Consider the following 25,982-nt stretch of genomic DNA (forward strand, 5'->3'; position numbering starts at 1 on the left):
TGATCATCCCATGTGTCTCTCTGACTGTTCCTTATCTAAAATATGATGCTTATCTCAGGATGGTATTAGCATTTTTCTTTTCTTATTTCTTTCTCACCATAGGAGCCAAAATGTAGTATCATGGCCTTAAGGTCTACTCTTCTGAAGAAAAGCAGTTACAGATTGCTGAGTTTACTTTGGTTCATTTACTTGATTAATAAAAGTCATGTTCTTTGCTCAAATCCACAAGACTCTGTTGCATATTCAAACAATTTTGAGAAATGTAAATAAAATTTACAAGAAATCTAAAAACAGTAACATGCCATTCTAATTGTAATCAGTTTGGGGAGTTTTGGTTTTGAAAGGAGGAGGAAGAATTACTTCATTCCCTGAAGGTTAAAAGACTGGAGATTTTATTTATTTTTTGGTCCCACCTAGAGGCATGCAGGAACTGAGTCTTTTGACCAGGGATTGAACCCCTTCCCCCTGCGGTAGAGGTGCTGAGTTTTTACCACTGGACCACCAGGGAAGTCCCAAGACTAAAGATTTTTAAAGAATTTAAATAACATAAACTATAAATGGAAATTTTCTGATGTCTGCTTTCCCCAAGTGTAAAGCTGGAAGCTGTTAGCAGAGACAGCTAATATATTCTGCATCCCATTCACTAGCAATACAAATTCATTTCTTGATCCTAACTGCTAAGAGGAGTCAAAAGAGAGAGAGACAATTCCTGAGATTACCTAAATCCATGTTGTAAAAGCCTTTTCAGATTATAGGGAACACACTCAACGGTGTTTACAAACAGACAAGATAGGATCTGTGTGCCTAAGAAGCATGCTGCCAGTTGATTTCTGTCATTAGATAAGCCATTCTGTGGTACCGATACAATGGAAGACTTAAAACAGTTTATAGGAACTCTCTTGGAAGGACCGTAAGTGGATGCAACTTCTGGGGAAAATAACTGGGCAATTTCTGGATAAGCATCCTGTTAAGTGCAAGGATTTGGAGGCCAGACTGTTTAGGTTAAAATCACTTATCACACTTACTAGCTAGTGCTTGTGAGCAATCTATTTACCTAAATTTTATAATACTCAAAATAGGGGTAATAATAATACTTCATCAAGTAGTGTTATGATTAAATGACATAATAAATGCAAAGCATTTAAAACAGTCCCTGACTCACAGTAAATGCTAAATCTTACTTTTTAGAAACTATCATACAAAAATAAAATCACCAATGTGTAAGGACATTTGAACAAAGATATTTATTGCCACATTGATTATAGGGGCAAAAAGAACAAAAATGGAGACAGTATGAATTTGCTTCAATAATAGACTACTTGGGTAAATGATGCTGTATTTATGCTATGGATTATCATGCAGTTGTTAGAACAAATGAGTTAGTTACTCTAACTTTTGACCTAAAATGTGCTCATGTAATTTTGTCAGGTGAAAAACAAAATTAGAACTTACTGGAACCAATATAATATCATTTTGCATGAGGATGTGTGAGAGAAGTGTGGAGAGGCATATACTGGGCTGTTGACATATACATGACTCTTAATCTTATGGTTTGTGTGAGAGAGAGAGGTGTGGAAGCATATATGCCAGTGTATTGGTATTGCTTACCCTGGGAAAGGAGATGATTGCTAGCTTTTCTTTATACATCTGTGTTACTTGATGTTTTGCTTGGATTGCCTTCATAATTTGAAAGTAAAATTCAGTATAGCTTTACAAATGCAAAATCAAAAAAAGAAGATCAAATGTCACATGACAATGTAGGAGAAAAAGAGGCTTAACACCTTAGTTGAAATATAGTAAGCATCTTGAAGTATTGCTGGGACAGGGGAGTACATAAGAGTTATTTTCTCAAATGAAGTTTATACTTGGAATAATAATAATAATAAAAGTTAATCTTTGTTGAGCACTTAAATTCTTATGCCAGACCCTGTGCTAAGCCTTTTACATAGGTTTTCATATTTGAGATTTTAAAAAGTCCTCAGAGGCATTGTCTCCATTGAACACATGTATAAAAGAGGCTGAGAAAGCTTGGTAATTTGTTCTAAGTCACCCATCTAATAAGTCCTAGAACTAGAATTTGGATCTAGATCTTTGACTAGTGCTCTTAGGATGTATTATACATTCGATTTTATGCTTAGGGAATTTACTGTTTAAAAACTTAACCCTCCCAAAGATATTCATTTGAGTTCCTTTTAAGGAGGATTATTGTTCAGTTGAAGTCACAAGAAGTACAGAAATTCAACCAGATGGTTAAATGGTTAAATGGCAATGGTGGAGTTATTAGTATTTGTTTAGAAATAGTTCAGTCCACGTGTTGCTTCCTGAGACAAAGCAAACAGAATGAGAATGCCAAGTGAATGCATTGCTGCCTCGGTGAGACTCAATAATGGTTTAGTCATTAGAGAGGCAGGTAAAGCTGATTGATTTCTGGATTATTCTGAAAGGTAGAAATCAATTTGGATAAAGCATCTCATATTGAATTTTGTGTTGCCTGAACTATCCTGAATATCAGCAGTAAAGAAAATGAATTCCAATGATCCTCCATTAAGAACAGTCTCCCTCCACTTAATGAGGTTTCTGGGAGTCACCAGAGGTTTGAATAGTCTCAACATATGAAGATTCAGATCTATGTTACTAAAGCTAAGGATCTCCAGTGAGTTAAGTTTAACTAGACCATTTGTCCTGGAAAATAATGCTTAGATGTATGTTAATGAAATGTCTTAAAATACTAAAAGTTATTCAATAGAAAATAATTCAAGCAATTATTTTTGTAATAAAAATAAGCAATATAGAATAGTGTTACTAAGAGATTTGCTGTAAAAGTCTTTACAGACTCTCAGTTATTTTCAAACCTAACCATTGTCTCTGTTTTGCAAAATGCTTATGAATTCACTGTAAGAGGAAGTTGGCATCAGAGTGTCATAATTAAACATTCTCCACAAATGCAGAGCATTCAAATTCCATGTATTGTATACATCAGATTCTTTGTACAAATTGATATACAAGCAGTCCATATTCTTTTGGATTCTGGGTGGGGTCATAGTGAGAATTGTATATACGGGTATTACGGGTATTTTTGTTTGAATAGTCTCAGACATTGTTATCACAAGTAACAAAGAATCAATAAATAGAAAACTGAGTTGAAAAATTTAGTATCTCTAAAGTCCTGATTTTCTAGTATCTGAACTAGAAACAGTAATCTTTAGTCACAATTTTATACCCTGAGAGGTAATAATAATAATTACTGTATATTTGGGAAGTGTCAAATGATATTGCAAATGGAAAATATCTACCACAGTGCCTATCATGTATCTAGGTCTAGATAATATTATTTCAATAACTTTTGTGTCTCTCACTTTAGAAGAATACCTGTTATGATGCCTGTCGCATAATAGGCACCTAGTAAATATTTATTATATGAGGATGCATGAGTGAGGCAAAAGTAGGGTAAAGTATTGTTTTTAGTTGAACCTGATGGATTTGTTCATCTCGGGAAGGTCATCCTAGGTACTTTGATCCTCACTTTTGTGATTTCAGAAGCTCTGCTTTATTACTTTAAGCAATTTCTTAGGGATTGTCACATGCTAACAGACATTACATTCTGATGATTTTATAAGCCACAGTACCAATTCATCATGCAGAAAAGGACACCAGCATAACCTATTCTGGTAATGAAAGTGGGGATAACAAAGCAAGGAGGGAAAAACCGTAGCAACCACTCACATCAGTCAGAATAGGGGGGTGACATTTGGTCATTTTTTGTGTTTTGGGCAATACTATTTCACTCTGAGTTCAGACATGTTTATAGAGGGATTTTGTTTTTGTCTTAGTCCATCAGGGTCACTGAGTAACCTTGTCTGGTCTTGGTGTGCTGCGAAATTGATTAAGGTCAGCAGGAGAAGGCCAAAGTCTAGCCGTGAGTGCTGGGCCAGCCTCTAGAAACACCAGGGCCTAATGGGGTCAGGCCAGTGCCCAGCCACCAGCAGCAGCTTTTCTGTCTCTCAGATGAAAGTAAATTTACTTGGTTTTTTAAATGTTGTTGATAACCTGAGCTAGGTCTTCGCTCTTCTAGTAAAGGAGGAACAAAGGCCAGTTAGCATAGAATGTATAGGTCTATAGGCCTTTATCTATGATCCCCACATCCCCAAAAGTCTTTAGTTATTTGGTAGCAAAACTTGACCACAAATGCTCTGAGGCTGTGTTCAGTCATTATTTCTTTTCCTCAAGTGGTTTGCTGTAAAATCAACTACATTTGATTATATGTGCTTCCCCAGACCAGGGAGAGTGTTATAGCTTATTGGACCCAAGAGTAGGTCTGTATCTGACTTTAAGGACAGGGTCAATATTTGCTATCTAAGTTTTAAGTTATCTTTAAATAAAGGTCTTTGTACTATAGTCATTGCATGTGTTCGTGCATGCGTGCGTGCTAAGTCACTTCAGTCGTGTCCAACTGTTTGTGACCCTGTGGACCACAGGCCACCAGTCTTCTCTGTCTGTGGGATTCTCCAGGCAAGAATACTGGAGTGGGTCGCCATGCCCTCCTCCAGGGGATCTTTCTGACCCAGGCTTTAAACCCTTGGCCGTGGCATCTCCTTTATTGGCAGGCGGGTTCTTTAACACTGGCACCACCTGGGAAGTCCCGTACTATAGTCACTGAGGATCTATTACTGAGTTATGAATTGTGTAATTGGTGTAACATCTTGTCTTAAATTAAGAAGCAGTACCTGGTGGCTCAGATGGTAAAGAATCTACCTCCACTACAAGAGACCCAGGTTTGATCCCTGGGTTGGGAAGATCCCTTAGAGAAGGGAATGGCTACTTACTCAAGTGTTCTTGCCTGGAGAATTCCATGAACAGAGGAGCCTAGTGGGCTACAGTCCATTGGGTCACAAAGAATTGGATGTGACTGAGCAACTAAAACTTTCAGTGACTAAGCAACTAAAACTTTCAGTAAAACTTTCAGTAAAAGTGATCACCGAGCACTTACTATAGCCGGGAATTATGCTAAGCACTTTACATTATCTCATTTAATCAATTATCTCATTTAATGAAACCAACTGTCAGGAGGTAGAACCCATCACTGTCCCTCTTTTAAAGAGAAGAAACTGGGGCTGTGTAACTATCCAAAGTCCAGGGTCTTATAAATGGTCCAAGAGTCAAACCAGAGAATATTTCTCTCTTCAGAGCCTGTGCTGACCACATTACCATCTGGAATGTAGAAGGATTATCTTCTTTTGTTTTTTCTCCAGCTGGCTCAGGTGAAAAGCACATAGACCCTTTGTCCTCCGTCCCAGATAATTCACAAAAGCTCACATTAAAGATTTCTGCAATTGAAAGCGTTAGTGAATGGGATCAGACCTGTGGCTTGGAAGACGGGAGGTGTGACTGAGTTGTTACGGAACAACATTTTTCCACATGTAGATCATTTCCAATCTCAGGGAGAAGATTGTTACTGAGCTCCTATGGTTCATTTCTTTCTCACATTCTTCATTGTTCTTTATCCTGGAGTCAATCCACCTTTTCTTTCCCCTAGGTAATTCCAGTCATGAGTGCAAATTAACTTACAGAGGTGGCCATCATTAACTGTAGTATCCTGGAACATTTACTGGGAAGGAAAATTCGATAAACCAAAAATAAAAAAATCTTTTCTTTGTGTTTTCTTTTTTTCCTTACTGTTTTTCTCCCCTCACCTCTCTCCATTTCTCTTCCTCTCTCTTCCTTCTCATACTTTTTAATCTACATATTCCTGGATTATCTGCTTTTTCTTCATCTAATTGCTTGCACATATTCTTTTTTCTCTCCATTTTTTTCTATGTGTTTTCCCTTTGTGGTTTTTTTCTGCTTCCTATAGCTTTGCTCTGATTGTTTTCTTCTGTGTTCCTATAGCACAGGAAAAAAAAAAAAAAAAAAAGAAAAACTGTAAGTGTCTAATGCACACAGATCTGCAGACATGTTTTCAAACTTATTTATAGTAACCTACTTAACAGTGAAATATTGTGTTTGCTCTTCTTTTTTGACCTTTGTAGCCAAAATGCCTCTATTTTATCCATATCAGAATTGTCTTATTAAGAAGTCCTGCCATTTCAAAGGAAGTAGATTATGATTTGATTTTTCTCCTGACCTCTTTGTAGCTATGAGTTTGCTACAGACCATTTGCCTGATAAGTTGGGTGTGATGGACTAGGTTACAGTTATTCCCCAGTTATTCATAGGTTAGCTTTCAGGTCTTCAGTCAACAGGAGCAACAGGCAAAAATGCAAAATCCAGAGAGAGTGGGAGAACGATATCACCAGATATAGTAGCAACTCCTGAATGCAAAGTAATAGTCTTTAGATTTTTAGTAGGACTCTATAGTCTGACAGTGACTATATGTCCAATGGCACTTCAGAAAACCAAGAATAGGGACAGGCTAGAGGGAGAAAAAAGGGAAAGAAGCCGAACAGAGAAAGCAACAGACAGAAGAGGTGCAAGGCACAGCCAGAGCAGCCCAGATGGCACAGCAAGGACAACTGAAAAGCAGGTGGCACAGCTTTGGAGGTCAGCAGTGGTGGGTCCTGAGGGAAGGAGAAGGCAACAGTGATTCAGCAGGAGGACAAGGCACACCTCTGCCTTTAGGGGCAGAAGGGGCTCTTTGGATTTCAGTTGCTGCAAAGACTACTGGTGTATGATGCTGGAAAAGGAAAGGAATATTAGTCGCACAGTCGTGTCTGACTCTCTGCGATCCCATGGACAGTAACCAGCCAGGTCCTCTGTCCATGGTATTCTCCAGGCAAGAGTACTGGAGTGGGTTGCCATTCCCTTCTCCAGGGGATCTTCCTGACCCAGGGATCGAACCCAAGTCTCCTGCATTGCAGGCAGATTCTTTACCAACTGAGCTACTAGGAAAGCCCCATGATGCTGGAAGGCAGAGTCGATAGATTCTAGTGCTAGATAGTTTAGGAGCTCACCCTGAATAAACAGAATCAATGAGGATTGTTGACATCTTTTTAAGCTACTTTATATTGATTTAACCTAAGAACTGGGATATTATTAAAGTATAAAATACTCTGAGAGCAGATACTAGGGAAGCTTTGGGCAAAATTGTGGGCTGGTGTCAGATATGCAGGAGCCTTATGATGATGTAAAGTCTTCTGAGTAAGGTCTCCCCTCACCTCCCTGCAATTGCACACTAAGCACCAGCTCTACGAATTGTGAAATCATTCCAATGTCATTTGCAATTAGCCACCTTGTTAATAATCAAATAGATTAAAAAAGGGTAATTCTGTATGAACAAGTTTGTGATGCTGTGATCAGTTCAGTTCAGTCGCTCAGTCGTGTCCGACTGTTTGCGACCCCATGAATCGCAACATGCCAGGCTTCCCTGTCCATCACCAACTCGGAATTTACCCAAACTCATGTCCATCAAGTCAGTGGTGCCATACAGCCATCTCATCCTCCATCATCCCCTTCTCCTCCTGCCCTGTCTTTCCCAGCATCAGGGTCTTTTCCAGTGAGTCAACGCTTCGCATGAGGTGGCCAAAGTATTGGAGTGTCAGCTTCAGCATCAGTCCTTCCAATGAACACCCAGGACTGATCTCCATTAGGATGGACTGGTTGGATCTCCTTGCAGGGACTCTCAAGAGTCTTCTCCAACACCACAGTTCAAAAGCATCAATTCTTCAGCACTCAGCTTTCTTCACAGTCCAACTCTCACATCCATACATGACCACTGGAAAAACCATAGCCTTGACTAGATGGACCTTTGTTGGCAAAGTAATGTCCTGCTTTTTAATATGCTATCTAGGTTGGCCATAACTTTCCTTCCAAGGTGATACTGTGATAATATATAACATTTTATAGATATTTAGTATTGCAGTTTCCTAAAGGACTATGATAGAAACACACTGAAGATTTTTGGAGGATTTTGAAATCCTTTGAGAGATGATGACTTTGTTGTATGATAATGTATTATGTATCAACTTCGAACATCATTCTTGAATACCATGTAACCCTACATCCTTCATAAGAAAAATATAAGTGACCCCAAACTAAGGACATCTTTAAAGAAAGCAAATTCTATTTTACACTTAATTTTTTTTCCTGCACTCATCAGTATGTGCATACTTTGTGGCAGGCATAGTACCAAGAAATTCTCATACATTGCCTCTAATCTTTAAAATAACTCACCAAGATAGATATAGATAGGATGGGACAGAAATTCAGGAAGGTTAAGCAGCTTGTCAGAGGTTGCACAGCTAGTAAAAGGCAGAGACAAGATTTTAGCATATGTATCTCTAGCTCCAAAACATGTCTTCCTCTGGGCCATCTCCATCATTGCACAGGACACCAACTACACTGGAGTAAACCACAGAACCACCAAGGTAAATCTTCCTTATAATATAGTTTTCAAAAATTTTTTTCTTTATTTAATTTGGGCTATACTGGATCTTCATTGCTTCACAGGCTTTTCTCTGGCTGTGGTGAGCGGGGGCTACTCTAGTTGTGCTATGCAGGCATCTCATTGCAGTGGCTTCTCCTATTGCAGAATACAGGCTGTAGGACATACAGGCTTCAGTAGTTGAGGCCCACGGGCTCAGTAGTTGCATCTCCCAGGCTCTGGAGCACGAGCTCAGTACTTGTGGCTTATGGGCTTAGTTGCTCCGAGAGATGTGGGCTTCCTGGATTAGGGATTGAATCCATGTCTCCTGCATTGGCTAGTGGATTCTTTACCACTGAGGCACCAGGGAAGCCCAAGGAAAATCTTGATTATGTTCAGTAGGCTTTATTTAAGAAGGTGCAGATGATTTTTGTAAAATTTCCATTGCATAAAGGTTAAAATTAAGTTTTGAGGTTTAAAGAAGTTGGATTGTACCTCACTTGGTCAAGAATATGAAAACATCCACAGGTTGTATTGATAATGGAAGTATTAGAGTATAATTTTATGAAATATACTGAAGATTTGTTTTTAGATCTAAGGTTATATATTTTGTTGGTTGTGTTTTGTTTGGTTTGATCAAAAGTTGTCTTTTCTTTCCAAATATCATATGTTATCAAGTACTGATCCACATTTATTCAGGGATCCTTATAAGATACCTACTGTTAAAATTCAGTATTTTCATCTGATTATTAAAAGATACATTTAGAACTGTTTTGATGGCATTCTGAGTTCAGGTTAAATTATGGGATTTTATTCTGTATGTACATACTGAAAATATACAATCTCTGTGTAAAGCATTATATTTACTTTTTTATCTCTGTGTTTTAAAATTCAGGTCCCAAGTCATTTGCAAAGGCATTTTCCAGTGGCTATCTAATTGGAGAAGTTTTGCACAAGTTTGCACTTCAGGATGATTTTGCAGACTTTTCAGAAAGCAGGTTAGTGAGATTAAAAAAGTCAATTCCTTTGGTCTTTGGATGGATTTAGCTTCCAAAGTTAACATTAAAGAATCATTTATCACAAGATTCCTTCCAAACCTAAACCAGGCAAACGCACCATCGACATGAAAATTGCTGCTTCCTCACATATACATATGTCATTTTCCCAGGAGTACGAAGGAGAGAAAGTGACAGGCTGTCACAAGACCTCATCTCTAGATGGGCCCCATTTTAATGTCTTCCGTAATCCTGCACTCCTGTGTTTAATCAGATTTAGGAAACTTTTGCTCCTCATTTCTCCAAAAGTTCTTTCTCCCCATTTCTTTTCATCTCTCTCCTCTTCTTGGGATTCCTATTTTGTGTGTGTTGGTGTACTTGACAGTATCGCACAGATCTCAGGAGCTTTGTTGATTTTTAAAACTAAACTTTTAATTTTAGAACAAATTTAGGTTTACAGAAAAGTTGCAGAGATAGTACAGAGTTCCCATGCTGTTCACATCCAGTTTTCCCTACTGTTGTCATCTTATATTGGTATGGTACATTTTGTACCAAAGATTTGTTATAATTCTTATCTAATGTCTTTTTTGTTCCAATATCTTATCAGGATATCATTTTCTCATATCCTTGTTTTTGATAATCTTTACAGTTTTGAAAAATTAAAAACTGGTCAAGTATTTTGATATTGTTCCTCAGTTGGAATTAGTCTGATGATTAGAATGAGTTTATGTGTTTTGGAATTCTGTTCATTTTTCTTCATTCTTTTTCCTTTTTTGTTACCCCTGTGAATAGTTTCAATTGATCTATCTTTGAATTTACTGCTTCTTTCTTCTGCCAACTCAAATGTCCTGTTGAGCTATTCTAGTGACTTTTTACATCTCAGTTATTATATATATATATTTATATTTTTTTGCTATCAAATTTATTTATTTATTTTTCATTTATTTTTATTAGTTGGAGGCTAATTACTTTACAATATTGTAGTGGTTTTTGTCATATACTTCTTAATTTTAGAATTCCACTTGGTTATTTTTATAATTCCTATCTCCTTATTGATATTCTATTTTTGTTGAGATGTTGTTCTCATACTTTCTTTTATAATTTTTTAAAAAATGAATTATTTTAGTTTTTAACACTTACAATAGCCAACTTAAGGTCTTTGTCTAGTCAATTAAACATCTGGGCTTCCTCAGAGAGTTTCTGCTGACCTTTTCCCCCTAGGTAGGGACAGTATTTCCTGTTTCTCTGTGTGTCTCATAACTGGTGAAAACAGACATCTAGAATAATACCATGAGGTAACTCAGATTGCTCCGCCTTCCCGGGCTTTGTTGTTGTTGCTCTGCTGCTACTTTTTGTCTGTTTAATGACTCTCTTGGACTGATTTTGGAAAATCTGTATTCCCTGTTGTGTATAGCACCTGAAGACTCTGCTTGGTTAGCTTAGTGAACAGAGCCCAGCAAATAAATGGAGATATTTTAAAATATCTTGAACTGATAAATCTTCCTTGGCTGAGATGCTGAGTTTGTTGAGGTATATCTTCAGTGCTTTCACAGTTTACAACTCTGCCTTAGCCTTTACGTCCTGCTTGTACAGAGCTTAAGGTCAGCCAACAGTGAGAGATTTGGGCCTCCTCCTGTCTTTCCTGGGTATCCAAACATTCCTACACATGCATATGGTCCTCTCGATCCCCAGGAATGCATCAGAGCTTCCCAAAGTTCCCAGTGGATATTTCGTTGTTGTCTTCCTCTTAAGTTTTTGGGCAGCTCTTGTTTGCACCAGTGGTATTACTGCCTTAGATGATGGTGGTGGTTCAGTCACTAGGTTGTATCTGACTCTTTTTGAGCCCGTGAACTGTCTGCCAGGTTCCTCTGTCCATGGGATTCTCCAGGCAAGAATACTGGAGCAGGTTGCCATTTTGAAAACCCCATTCCCAGGGTATTAGTAAAAGTCATCAGTGGCAACTGTTTAAGATCACAGCTACCTAAAGCAGTGATTGAGCTCTAAATTATGTTAAATAATGACAGTGTTCTGAGGATAGGACTTCTTGAGGAGTTCCAAACCTGTCTGTCCTCTCAGATGGCTGTTAGGTTGCTGGTTTTTACTGCAAGGCTCCTGATTTTCAAGAGCTGTAAAGAAGGAAATGGGAATAGGGCAAGTTAAAATGACTAAAAGCTCTCTGTTCTTACTGAGATTAAGGATTTTTTCTTGAATAAATTTTCTTTATATTGTTACAAGCCTTTGGCTAATCACTAGAGTTACAAAGAAGTTAATTTTTATGAATTTTGTCAGTTTTATTATTGTATTTTTGGAGGAATAGATTTTTGGAGGTCCTTGCTGTGCCATTCATGACATCCTGGTCAATATTCAGAGTGTTTTAACCTGATATTTCCCACTCAAGTATTTCTTAGTTTTTGGTTCCTTTGGATGTTATATCTCCATTGAGCATTACCTACATTGCAAGAGTTCAAGGAAAAGAAGTCTAGTACCTCCATTCTAGAGGTGAGTCATTCTTTCACAATCCAGATTATGCTAGTTGTGCAGGTAATAATAGTATAATTCAAGAGAAGCCATGGATTGTAAATATATTTTTATACCAAGTTATCCTCTTTTGCTAATCCCTGACAATTTCTTAAGCTTCTAGGGTACTAGGTAACATTCTAATGCATATCCTACTCCCCATGTCTCACATCTCTTCCTCAAGAACAAGGTATACACTGTCCTTCTCTGCTTAGCCCAAGCTGCCTCCTCTGCTTGATCTTCTAGCCCTGTGCCCACTCTGCTTCTACCTAAATTTCCTCCCTTCCAATACAAGCAAGGATCAGCCTCTAAGGTATAAGATTTCCAGGGTAGGTAAGTCAGTGTACATGCCCTTCTTTTCTGTTTTTTGCTTTCTCACGAGTTCTCATGTTCACAGATTGATTTGTGATGATCTCCATGTAACCAGGTTTCCAATCCATTTTTGGTGTCATTGCCTATTATCCCTTCATGAAAGTTTTAAACTTGTCTTGTACAGTTACTTGTTATAACATTGGTCACTTTGTTGTCAGTTTCTTTGTTTGTATCTCTTTCAGTTGCACATTGTACCTTCAAAGGATTTTGTAGTTGTACTATGAGTTATTTCTCTTTGCATCCTCAGGGCTATCATGGGCCTAGCACATGTTTAGCTTTCAGTAAATGTTTTCTGAATTAATGAATGGCTGCATATTCTGATAAGTCCTGCATTAAGCCCCTTGTTTGAACTTCTCCGTAGGCAGATAGAACTCTACACCCACATCTTTAGGTGTGGTTTCCCCCATCAGCTTAAAAAGCTTTGGATATTCCAGTTTCTCTTTCTCAAGGCTTCTATTACAAAATGCTTCCCTTGTGACCTTCATCCACCCTTTCCAGTCATATTTTCTACCAGTCTGTAGCTCTAACATAAGCTACTTTGGTCCACAAATACGTCATGTGTTTTTATTATGCCTTGAACCTTTGTATATTATTCTTTGTTCACTTTCACCCTGAGAAACTCTTCTTCATCCTTAAGATCCAGCTAAAAATCCACCCTTTTCTAAACTCTTTGTTTTCTCCCCAGCAGACTTAATTTCCTTTTACTCTTTGCTTTTTTCTGTTTGTTTCAACAACACTTCAGACATCCCTTTTTTTATTACTTTAGGTTATATTTTTTAATTTACATGTCAGTTCTTATCAGAGTTACTACCACCTGAAGGAGCCCAAACCATATATGATGAGTGAATATAAGAATGTTTGTGCCTTAACTACTTTGCAAAGATGTTCAAAGTTGCAGAGTATGTTTATTCTTTGTGCTCCAGGCATTGTCCCTGACCCACTGCAGGCACACCATCATGTTTCTCTATATGAATAAAAATGACTGACTTCAGAAAGTGTATCTGGTTCTGAATTAGGTATGGAAAACTTAAAAGAACCATACTAATCAGATCATGCATGCAGTATTTCACGTGTACTGAGTTGGCTCTTGTTAGCAAGACCATGGAAGGCCTTTGCATGAAATAGAAACAGGGGCCCACATGGATGGAAGTGAATAGGAAAGCCCTTGTGCAAACAGGTCTTAGTGAATAGGAAAGCCTTTGTGCAGAGAACAGAGAAAAGCCCCATTTTGGATGAAGCTGCCTCATGCGAAGGTCCTGTGCTTGGCAAGCTGAGCCCAGGGTAGATTTCACACCTTTGTCCTGCCTCTGCATAGCTATGTGCCCTGAGTATCATCCTGTGTTGCAGCCCTGCCCTTCATTCACTGCAAAGGATGAACTTTCTGTTTCACTGAGCATCATCACATTTTTAACATAGGGAGATGGACCTATCTTAACAACCAAATACTATCAACCTTTAGTTCCTAGGACAACCCACTGTTTTTCTAGGGCACATGATATTCTAAAGAAGACAAGAATCAGTAAACCATGCATCTGAGCTTTGTATTAGTTTATTCAGTGGGGAAAAGGACCCTTCTTTGTAAAGCCTAGTTTTTAAATAACTGTCTAGTGCCAGAGCTCATGATTTGGAGATTTTTGTGTAATATTTTTAGTTTCTTTAGTCTAAAATGTAAACAGTAAACTAAATCTGCATTGCACATAACTTGAAGTTAACTTGCTTTGGGAATTACTTCATCCTAAGAAGAACTCATCTAACGCTGAAAGAATTCTGTTTTAGGATATCTGTAGTCCAACTCAGAGGGTGAGAAATGAGCAGATTAGTTAAAAAGATAAAAAATAAAGGAGCATGGATACCCCTATTCTAATGACCTTTTGAATTGTATTCCCTTACAAGACAGCATGGAGGTAATCCCTTGGCAGATAAGGACTGCAGGTAGAAAGGGAGAAGGCTTTTCCCAGAACACATTCCTTATCCCCTCGAGGGTCATCATTTACATCATATGCTCTGTCTCCAGAGCAAAAATGTCCCAGTGGTTTCTCTAGGTTTAAAAACAACTGTTGATTATCATGGTATACTGATTGAGCATATATTATAACAAGAGTGGGCTTCCATCCATTTACATGCCAGTTATATTCCCAAAATTTTGGTTGGATATTTAGAATATATATTATTAAAAGCTTCCAGAAAGAAGTACTGTTATACCTGGACACTTCAGCCAGACCATAAAAGCCATTTGGAAGCCTACCGTGTCACTGAACCCTAGTGTTAGCAGGCTACACTGCATTCTGGAGGTTGTGTAAAACAAGGAAGAGAAAGGGTAGTGTGCTTTACTTTCACTGGGCACAGGGCTAAATTTTGATAAAATTTGCAAATGAATAGTGTTTGTTTTTGGATTTTCCCTCCCAAATTATGGTGCCTCTGACCTCTGAAGCCTAGGGTTATGTCGCAGGCAAAACCTCGGAAAGTTGTCCTTCGGGCCATATCTTTGCAAATAAATGTAGTAGAGAAAACATACAAACTCCAAAGATGAGAAGGACATGAAAAGATGAACTATGTTGAAAGATCAAAGTGGGTGTCAGGTGCCCATCCAAGGAATGTGGACACAAGTCATTGACCTGACCATCCTCTTTCACAATCAGACTCTTCAAAACATGGTCTATGTAGCACCCTAATCATTTTAGGCCAATGCTTGTTATCTCAAACTGTAGGTCATTTGTGGGGAACAAATTGCAACACTGGACACGACATGAGAAGACCTAAAAAAATGTTTTACTTTTGTGGTTGATAAGATTGCCTTGTAGCATTCCTTATCTCTTCTCATTCCCTCTAAGATCTGTTTATCTTTTATCTATTTAAAATACTTTATTCATAGTTTGGCCAATGTGGCATGCCACGCTAAGTATGCTTGACCAAATAGAGGAAATAGGACACTGAGTTACGCCGCATGACTGGAAAAGGAACTCAATGTCTTCTGTCAATACGTTTGTTGCTTTGACCTTCATGTGACACTGACTTCTTTATTTATATTTATAAATCATTCCTTTATTTTCCCAACCCCACCTCCCTTGCAGTTAGTAGGCACTTTTAGGCTAGATTTTTAGAAGATTGACAAATACCCCAAAAGTGCATACACATTTTGTGTATATTCATGGATGTGTGTTTTCTTCTCTGGGGAGAAGGTTTCATAGCTCTCATCAGATTTCCCAAGGATAGTATATGTGATTAAAAAAAAAGTTTAGAATCACTGCTTGAGAGCTATCTCTTGAGAAATAATATACTAGAAACAGTATGACAGTATATAAAGTTTGTGTTAAGTGCTATTTACAATAGCTAGGACAGGCAAGCAACGTATATGTCTGTTGACAGATGAATGGATAAATAAGTTGTGATACATACATAAATGGAATATCACTCAGCTATAGAAAGGAATGCATTTGAGTCGATTCTAATGAGGTGGATGAACCTAGAGCCTGTTATACAAAATGGTGGTTTAGTTGCTAAGTTGTGTCCGACTCTTGAGATCCCTTGGACTGTAGCCCGCCAGGCTCCTCTGTCCGTGGTATTCTTCAAGCAAGAATACTGGAGTGGGTTGCTAGTTCCTTCACCAGGGATACAAAGTGAAGTAAGGCAGAAATAGAAAGGCAAATATCATATATTAATGCATATATGTGGAATCTAGACCTAGAGAAGGGAATGGAAGCCTACTCCAGTATTCTTGCCTGGAGAGTTCCATGGACAGAGAAGCCCTGTGGCCTACAGTCCATGAGGTTGCAAAGAGTTGGACATAACTGAGCAACTAACACACACACACACACACACACACACACACCTGTGCACGCACAGAATCTAGAAAGATACTGATGAACCTATCTACAGAGCAGCAATGGAGATGCAGACATAGAGAACACTTTTGGACATAGTAGGGGAGAGAGAAGGTGGGATAATCTGAAACAGCAGCATTGAAGTATATACATTACCATATGTAAAGTGGATAGCCAGTAAGAATTTGCTATATGACACAGGGAACCCAAAGTCGGTGCTCTGTGACAGCCTAGAGGGCTGGGATACAGAGGGAGGTGGGAGGGAGGTTTTAGAGGGAAAGGACATATGTATACCTATGGCTGATTCTTGTTGATGTATGGCAGATACCATCATAATATTGTAAAGTTATTATCCTCCAATTAAAAATAAAATAAAATTTAAAAACTTTAAGTGCTAAGTGATCTCTTTCAGCTTCTGAAACTTCAACAGAGGTCATTGTATCTCCCCCAAATAGTTTTATAGTCTAAAATGAAGTTATGGAGTGAGTAACCCTATAATACTAGAAATTCTGCCAACTCCCTCTGTAAGGTATCCTCTTTTTTTAGGGAGAAGATGGGACTTTGACTTATATTCAAGTATATTCAGTATTTTTTTTTTTACATCAAAGAATGTCACTGATGTTTGAAAGTTAAAGTAAAGAGAAAATGGGCCAGTGGATAAAATTGACATTTGCATCCAGTTTGAACATAAGAGACACACAAAAGTTGAAAATGCATCTAACATCTTTTTGCTTTTATTCTGCTGCTGTATTCATAGGCTTTTTGATGGCCCTTGGTCATTTGAGACCTTTATTGCAACAGTTGCATCAGTTTATCACTACTTATTACACCTGTTTTCCTGCTATGAACTGCTAAAGGGCAGGGTGTCTTATTCATCTTTGTAAGACCTTAATAATTTTATAAACATTTATTAAATAAATAAGTTACTGGTATAGTTGAGAGAGTAAATTAATAATGAATTAATGAGTTCTTCTAAAATGTGAGCCTCATTTGATAATAGATGATTCAACAATACATATATTTTAGAAAGTCTTTAGTGATTTTTGAAGAAGTGATATAAACTGTACAGTAATGATCTCATGACTCATCTAGTTGTATGGCTAATATTGTTTAGCTATTTCTGACAGTGCCTGAGAAGACAATGGTGAGAGTCATCACTTTCAGTCATCACTGAAAGTAAGGTTATTTTCACGTTATACCAATTAAAGAAATGGGTATTTAAAGTGCAGTTTTGTCTTCAGAGTAAAATATTTTTCAAAACTATAGTTAAGTTTTTCCATTTTGAAGAAGGCATTTAGATATGTTTTTGTACTGACTTCCTGTAGAAATTCTAGTATTTAAGTAGAAGAGTGTATGAAATTAATGAGTTTTAGTTTAGCCCATTCAAGAGAAATAAATGCATGGAGCTAGGGCAATAGACAAAATCTCAACTTGTCTGGAGGATTAAGTGGTTTTTGCGAGGACTGATACATTTAAAAGAACATGGTATTTGGTTATGAAAATCCTCTGATATTTGTTATTTGCCTTTAATTCAATGTCTTATTATGTGAAATATTTTAATGCCTAGGATTTCAAGTGCCAAACTTAACAATTTTTCTCGCTTGGAGCCCACCCTTCACCTTTTGGGTGTGCAATTTGATCAGAATGTGGCCCACAATATCATCACAGAGAAGCCTGGGGCTGCCACGAAACTCTTATATCAGCTGTACATTGCTCTCCAGAGGAAAAAGAAAGGTGTTCAGACTGGAGTGGAAATGCCAACCGTACAGCCCCTGATGAGCACAAAAGTTCAAAACATGAAAAGCGAGGCTTTTAGAGATGTAAGTACATAAAGAAAAATTATAAACACATCAGAACACAAAAGCTTGCTGAAGAAACACGGCAATGATGTTGCATTTTCAAAAAAGCCCCTTAGAGCATGTATGTCCCTGATTATGTTATTGGCCCTATTCAGGTTTTATCTTTTCTTTCCATTTATTCATTTTTGATGCCTCCCTCCATCCTCTCCACTAAGCTCCAGTAACTTATCAAATTCTGTTTGTTCCTAATTCCTTGTGCTTCTTAGGCCTGCTCTTTTTCTTCTATACCCCTGTCGAATCCACTCAGATCTCCTGCTGCAACCTATGAATGAATCTAGGCTCCTAAAGTTTAATCAACTGCTAGGAGAATCTGCCCTCAATTCCACTTTTGTTGGCTGCTTCTTCTCAGAAACCTGCTATTCTACAAATACGTTGTGTTGTGTTAGTTGCTCAGTTGTGTCCAACTCTTTGCAACCCCATGGACTGTAGCCTGCCAAGCTCTTCTGTCCGTAGAATTCTCCAGGCAAGAATACTGGAGTGGGTTGCCATTTCCTTCTCCAGAGGAGCTTCTCGACCCAGGGATTGAACCTAGATCTCCTGCATTGCAGGCAGATTCTTTACCATCTGAGCCACCCAGGAAGCTACTCTACAAATATCTTGTCCCTTGATTTAACTAGCATTTAAATTTTTTCACTAAACACGGTCAACCTTTCGGTATCTTTTCATAACCCTCAGCATTGTCTTTCTTCTGTTATTACACTGGCGGCCTGTCATTGAATAGGACTCATTTATTTCTGCTCTTCCCTCTGTCCTACCCAAGCTCACCATTCTCCTCTCTCCTCTTCCCCTAAACTTCCCTCCATCTACTCTGCAACCTTCCCAGTACACATAGACTCTTTCTGGGGAACTCCTAGGGCACAAATAATTCTCACTCTTTGGTGCTAACCACCTCTTGCTGATATTATTTACCTGTCATATGACCTCACAAGAGTTTTAGTTCCTCCAATTCGAAAAATTTGCTTAGTACAATGCTTTGAACATTGAAAATACTCATTAAATGTCCTTTGATTATTATTTTTAATTGAAATATAGTTGCTTTACACTGCTGTGTCAGTCTCTGCTGTCCAGCCAGTGAATCAGCCACATGTATAAATATCTCCCCTCTTATTTGGATTTCTTTCCCATTTAGATCACCACAAAGCACCAAGTAGAATTCTGTGTGCTATACACTAGGTTCATAGTAGTGTATATATGTCAACTGCAATCTCTCAATTCATTCATATGTTGGTTCTCAACGTCCATGTGTCTATTTCTGCTTTGCAAATAAGATCATATTACCATTTTTTGAGATTCCACATATATGCATTAATACATAACATTTTTTTTCCTTTTGATTTACTTCACTCTGTATGACAGTCTCCGGGTCCATTTAAGTCTCTGCAGATGACCCAATTTTGTTCTTTTTTATGACTGAGTAATATTCCATTGTATAAATTGATACATAACACATCTTCTTTATCCATTCCTTTGTTGATGGACATTTTGGTTGCTTCCATGTACTGGCTATTGTAAATAGTGCTGCAGTGAACATTGGAGTTCATGGTTTTCTCTGGGTACATGCCCAGTAGTAGGATTGCTGCATCATATGGTAGTCCTATTTTAATATTTTAAGGAACCTCCATTTTGTTCTCCATAGTGGGTGTACCAATTTACATTCCCACCAACAGTGTAAGAAGGTTTCCTTTTCTCCACGCCCTTTCCAGCATTTATTGTTTTAAGACTTTTTGGTTATGGCACTTCTGACTGTTGTGAGGTGATACTTTTTTATAGTTTTGATTTGCATTTCTCTAATAATTAGTGATGTTGGGAGCCCTCCTAGATACCGTGTCCTGGATTTAATTTTTTCTTCCCATGATTAGGCAGGTCATGAAGGTGGAACTGGGAAAGAATTACATTCATTTTTCATATTGGGGATGCCTTTATTAGCCTTTTAGTATCACCATCCATAATGAAAATAGACACATTCAATCTGCATAATTTAGGGACTCCCAAATTGTGTTTCAATATTATACTTTTCAAAATTAGTTATATTGATACTTCCTTCCTAATATTACCTAGTCCATCAGTTAATGCTGAGTTTAGAAAATTTGAATGGAAAATTCACATATCTGTGTACGTGTGAGTGTATTACATTGTGTATTATTCTGATAAACTGAATAACTAAACTTACATATATATGGAATATTTAGCAACGCTTGAGCAGAAGACGACAAAATGAAATCATGGCCAAAATCCAAGCAGCTATCATACAGATTCCTAAACCCACATCAGATCATACTCTGAAAACACTTGACACCCAAAAATTAATGAAAAAGAAAAAAGAGGCAGAGGTAAGTGATAGTCCTTTAACATTGTGTTGTGTTTATCTTAATGAAAGGATGATCTTTCCCTAAGAGAGAAACTTCCCTGAACTTCCTAATTCCTTTTCAAATTACCTCTGGCATTGTCCCTTCTCATTTAAAAGACATGCACTGCATGCATGTCCAATCTATTTTATTCCATTATTTGAGAATATAGCTTTAGGATATGGATGACAAACTGCTGTTAAATGAGAATACCCGTGTGGACTCTTGTGTGGTGGATTCTGTGATCACGAGCAAACTGTGCCAGGGTGGGTGCTGTTGTGATGGGTCATGACGCCCATGCATACAACAGGGGCCAGTCTAGGTACCCCAGATACCATCTATGTGCCATTCCTACTATTTGCTTTTCCCCAGTACTTCCTCCCCATGTTGCACTGTCTTTCTATGAATCCTAGCAATGTTAAGCAATTTGCTTGCTCTCATTATATTTACATTTAAGACATACTATTGATAAATATATCATATTACTTAACACTTATCAGTCGTTCCTATAGGATACAATCTCATTATATTTCACAGGGGAGCAGTACTGTCTGTGCATTTTGATACTAATTCCTGGAATCTACACTTGATGCTGCTATAATGATTGTTAGTGATATTCTCCCCTTTAACTTAAGAAAACAGCTACCATTTATTCATCATCTGCTATATGTCAGGCTGTGGGTTGGGCATTTCACATTGTCTTTAATTTGTAAACAACTCGCTAAGTAGGGTATTGCTTTCCCCATTTTTTGGATAAGGAAACAGGCTCAGAAAACTGACATGTTTTACCCAAGTTCACAATGCTAATAAAGCATTGGCAGGTCACTCTGATATCCAAATCCATTGCATTTTGTTTTAATTCACACTTAATTTTTAATATTAAAATCCTATAATTAGTGTCTAAAAGTATTATCCACAGAGGCTTTTTTCTGACCCCATTTTAGTAAAAATATTCAGGATGGGGAACACATGTACACCCATGATGGATTCATGTCAATGTATGGCAAAACCACTACAATATTGTAAAGTAATTAGCCTCCAGTCAAAATAAATAAATTTATATTAAAAAAATTTAATTCTTCTGTTTCCTTGAGTTGATTAAAGTTTATGAAAAAGGATTTGCAGTAGGCAGATCAGCTAAAATTAATTTTCCAACAGCAAATTAATAGTATATATAAGAGTGCACAAAAAATGTTTAAAACACCCAAGATAATTTTTGAAGAAATATTTATATCTAAAAAATGCTTCAGTTCAGTTCAGTTCAGTTCAGTTGCTCAGTCGTGTCCGACTCTGCAACCCCATGAACCGCAGCACGCCAGGCCTCCCTGTCCATCACCAACTCCCGGAGTTATTCTCATTTAAAATAACTGTAATTAAAAATGCATGTCCTAACTTTTTTATAATATTTTTTCTTATTAAATGCCTTTTGATGTACTTTCAGAGCTAGCATTGTGAACTGAATTATTCAGATTAGGCAATTTTCACCTTCTTTTAGGTACCTTTAGTCTACACTGAAAGTAACAAATTGGAATGGAAGAATATTCTAGAATATTTAGAAATCCTAACTAGCTTGAATTATTAGTACATATCACTTTTACAAATTTAAATGAAAGTGATAAAAGAAAAAGTTTCAGTATATTTAGAGGTAAAAAATTGATGATGAATTTTCTTTAAAGGATGTGGCCAATGAAATTAAGAAGTTTGAAGCATTAATAAAAAAGGATCTCCAGGCAAAAGAAAGGTGAGATAAAATTAATTTAATAATCAAAAATTTGATTTTTCTTTTAAAAAGTTCATTTTACTTTAACTTTTGAATATTTAGAAACAGTTTGCCTGAAACAGCTATTCCGAGGATGTTTTCACTTTGTAGAGTCTTCATTGAGAGAGTATATTAAGGAAGATAAATGAGATAAAATTCAGATTAGTTGTTCATTAACAATTTTGTAAATATCAAGAAGGTAAGTGGCTATTATGATTTGTGAGGTTAATTTTTTTTTCTATGCTATACTTATCACACATACTATTTAAACATTCACTAACATTTTTTCAAGTTACTATTCATTTACATTTGTCACTGTACTGCCTTTATTAGACTCTAATTGCTCTCCCCTTGCATCCTCAGCATTTAGCACAGGGACCAGCTATAAAGGACTGCCGAATGAGTGTTGACTAACTGTCACTAAGAGAGTTCAGTGATTTCTTTACAGAAAGCCCCTGGTTAATTGGCTTCTTTTGCCTAAAGATAAAGATCATCTCCCCTTTTGTTTCCTATCAGGGGTCACTGACTCATAGAAAACAATTAATGAGGGACTGCACATATAGAAGCAGCTTGAATTCTTCTGCATTTTTTAATGGAAACTATCCAAAGTCTACTCATTTACATTTTATAGAATAGGAAATAAATCTCTGTTAAGGAAGAAAAATAGACACAAATTATATACTTCATATTAATCTTCCATATTAATATTTCTGAGGAAAGGGAATAGAATCAAATGAAGTGGAATAAGATTAAGCTGGAAGAAGAAATGGTGAGGAAGTCAGGTGTGAATGGAAATGAAGCAGAATGAAGAATGTATGTGTTAACTGCCTTTCCTCCTTCCTTCTGTGGAAACTCCTGATGCCCTACTCTAAGCCTGGCTCATGTTTGTCTGTGCTTCCCTGATGCCTAAAATAACCTCAGCCCAAGCCTTCTCTCCCCTGCAGCGGTCACCTGAACCCCACCACGCCCTCCCTGACCTTGGCCCGCGAAACTGCTCCATTTCTTTGAACTCTTTCACTCATCTCACTAGGCTCATGCTCTGGAGTGACAAATGGATGGTGTCTACCAAAATGACCATCTTAAAATATTGAAATACTTTTAGTGAATAGCATTCTCTGCCTTTCTTGGGACCCCTTGATTTCCACAGTTAACAACCAGGATTAACACCAAGCATGCTAGCATCTTCCACTCCCTACATCAGCATCTATTTGGATTAATTAGTGTCATCACCATGTCAGTGATTAAATATTTGAAAGATCACACCCGCACAAACATTCACTGTGATCTTCACTGCCTTCCCAGCCTGTTCTGAATTTAGACCTCTCAGGTAGCTTTGAAACCTGGAAACCAGAGGGGTTGAATTAGATGGGTGTATTCTCTTCCTTGTAACAGAAATCAGAATGTAAGCAGCCAAGGGTATGTGTTGTTGCCCCAAGGTTATCATGGACTGAATCTTCCCTTTCATTCCACTGTCCTGAAATGTAGCTTTTGTCTTTAGAGTTACATTCACAATGTAAATTAGCTTCTAGGCCCCTGAACATTTGGCCCATGTTCCAATATCAGAAAGGAGGATAGGCAAAAAGTGCATGCTAAGTCGCTTCAATCATGTCTGACTCTTTGCAACCCCATGGACTGCACCCCACCAGGCTCCTCTGTCCATGGGATTCTCCAGGCAAGAATACTGGATCGGGTGGCCATGTCCTCCTCCAAGGGATCTTTCTGACCCAGGGATTGAACCCACATCTCATTATGTTTCTTGCATTGGCAGGTGGGTTCTTTACCACTAGCATCACCTGGGAAGCCCCAGGCATAAAGTGGGTATCTCCAATCTAAAATAGTTCTTTATACCAGCCTTCCCAGAATGCCCACATAAAATTTCTGCATACACCTTGTTGGCCAGGATTCAGTTACATGGCCATAATCTAGCAGAATGGGAGACTGGGAATTGTAGTCTTCATCTGAGTTTGTTGTTACCCTGAATAAAACTGGGGCTCTGTTTTGAAGGAAAAGGGAGGGAAATAACTGTGTCTATCTCGAGGCCTTTCTCTGCAGAATCCCCCACTTGGTCTTGCCAGAGACTTACCCCCAGGGCCCATGAGATATGGACACCCTCACTTCTCAGATCAGAAGGATAGGGCCTGGGCCCCTGGAGTCCCTGGACCAGTCACCTCTGATTGTGAGCAACCCCAGTGGTGACTCCAAATCCCTTCCAGTACACATCACAAAGGGCATTTCCTCTGATGGACCCCCAGATAAAAAATGCTGGGAGACACTGGCCTAGAGCAAACTTTAAAAGAAACAAAAAAGTTATGGTACAATATTGCTTTTCTTAATCCCTGTTATTGACCACTACTTCTTTAGTTCATTCTGAATCCTTAGCTTAGAATCAAACATGGTCTGGACTCATCCAGAAATTTCACACTACTTGATGGCAGAAGGCACTAAAATCATCTTTTAAGGTGACCTAAGGAGCAATTTCTGCAGCTGCCCCTTTCAAAGCCTGCTCCCAAAACACTTTCTCATGGATGTCATTTCAAAGTCTGCCGTTTCTTTTGTGAAAGGATGAAATGAATGCTCAGTGAGAGCAATGCAAGAACAACCATTGCTGCTTTTCCCACATGTATACTATTTCTTTATTTTTTAAGACAAATAGTAAATGCCACCCGCTCTTTTGTTCTTTGTTTCTTTTCTGAGGCTGTTGACTGCTGTAGTTTGACATTTGGATTCACAGATTTACTTTAGTTTCCTTCTAACAACTGCTTTTTAAAATATATACACACACACATGAATTTGGCCAAGGTTCCTATCACTAATAATCACACTCATACAATTATTAACTCTATGGAGGCTTAACAGATATAAAGTAAACATAATTATTGCCCTCAAGAAACCCGTATCTCATAAAATGAATATTTATTCAAGAAAATATCATGTAACTTTCTTCAGGCCTTGATTGGCATAACACAGAAGATGGGTGTATGTATGGATGGTTGGATAGACTGATTGACGAACAAAGGAGAATCAATATCTTAAGTATATTGATAGCAGCCAAACAGTGTTGAGAGAGACCTATTAACCCATGCTCAATGTAAGGCAAACTCTTTTAAACGTCACATTTAAGTGAAAATATAATAAGAATTTTGAGGAAGGATCTAAAAAAATTATGCTACATTTCCATAAATTAATATTAATTTCATAAATTAATAGTCATGAATATTGATTATACTGAACTTAGTAAATCGAGTTAAAATTTGTCTTTGATCTTCCTGAGGCTTTGCTAGCTACGTAATTTCTGCTGAATGACTCCCAGCTGACAGAATACAGTCAAAGGTTGAGCACCTGCTGGTAAAATAACCAGAATTTCAGTGTGTAGCTTTTTAAAATCATATTATACTTGTGTAGTGCTTCTTAGCATATGATTTGAAATTTAGCAAACATCATCTACATGTCATTACTGTGAGGCAGAGGTACAGAGAAAAGTAAAATAGTATACTCAGAGTTCAGCTGGAAGCAGCAAATATAGAAATAATGAACTATAATAAAATATGATCTGTGCCATAAATATGTGATTATTAAGTAGAACTAATTATAATTTAAGAATTTTGATTAAACTATGTAAATGAGTTTGATCTTTGATTTAATAAAACTGTGTATACTCAGATTAGGAAAGAACATGTGTGATTATTTGTTAAACATGAAATTAACTGCTTTCATAAAAACACTTTGGTCTATATGAGAATTGATGACTGTTTAATCCCTGAATACCATAATAATGTTTCCCTGTCTTTTGAATAACATTATAAGTCATATTTAAAGCTGAACACTGAAGTTCTAATGTTTGCTTTAATGCTTGTATTAATAAATGAACAGAGCACCTAAGGGTGCTGAGGTCTTCCCCTGTAGTCACAAGTAGCAGTGGATGATTGAGTTGTATTTTAAAATCTAAATAAAAACTGTTG

The 25,982-nt window shown here is 37.5% G+C and overlaps 1 protein-coding gene and 1 long non-coding RNA gene across 5 annotated transcripts in view; one reads left to right on the forward strand and one right to left on the reverse strand.

The window, feature by feature from the left end:
* The window catches only part of SPEF2 (sperm flagellar 2), a 183,056-nt gene that overhangs the window by 1,314 nt on the left and 155,760 nt on the right, over positions 1-25,982 (forward strand). For 2 of the 4 annotated variants that reach the window (XM_070476571.1, XM_070476575.1), the window contains exons 2-5: positions 9,251-9,353; positions 17,628-17,880; positions 20,109-20,249; positions 21,941-22,005. In XM_070476571.1, coding sequence (XP_070332672.1) covers positions 9,251-9,353; positions 17,628-17,880; positions 20,109-20,249; positions 21,941-22,005 — 562 coding nt within the window. Of the gene's footprint in view, positions 1-7,125; positions 8,360-9,250; positions 9,354-17,627; positions 17,881-20,108; positions 20,250-21,940; positions 22,006-25,982 lie in introns of those variants that run through there. The other 2 variants (XM_070476572.1, XM_070476573.1) reach the window with 2 other exon arrangements.
* Positions 5,053-24,181, reverse strand: LOC110133584 (uncharacterized). The gene is made up of 3 exons (XR_002312815.2): positions 24,107-24,181; positions 11,411-11,476; positions 5,053-5,880 (listed from the first exon to the last, which is right to left on the reverse strand). It is a non-coding gene; the product is annotated as an uncharacterized lncRNA (long non-coding RNA).

This window comes from Odocoileus virginianus, chromosome 14 (assembly GCF_023699985.2).
Source record: "Odocoileus virginianus isolate 20LAN1187 ecotype Illinois chromosome 14, Ovbor_1.2, whole genome shotgun sequence".
NCBI lineage: Eukaryota > Metazoa > Chordata > Mammalia > Artiodactyla > Cervidae > Odocoileus > Odocoileus virginianus.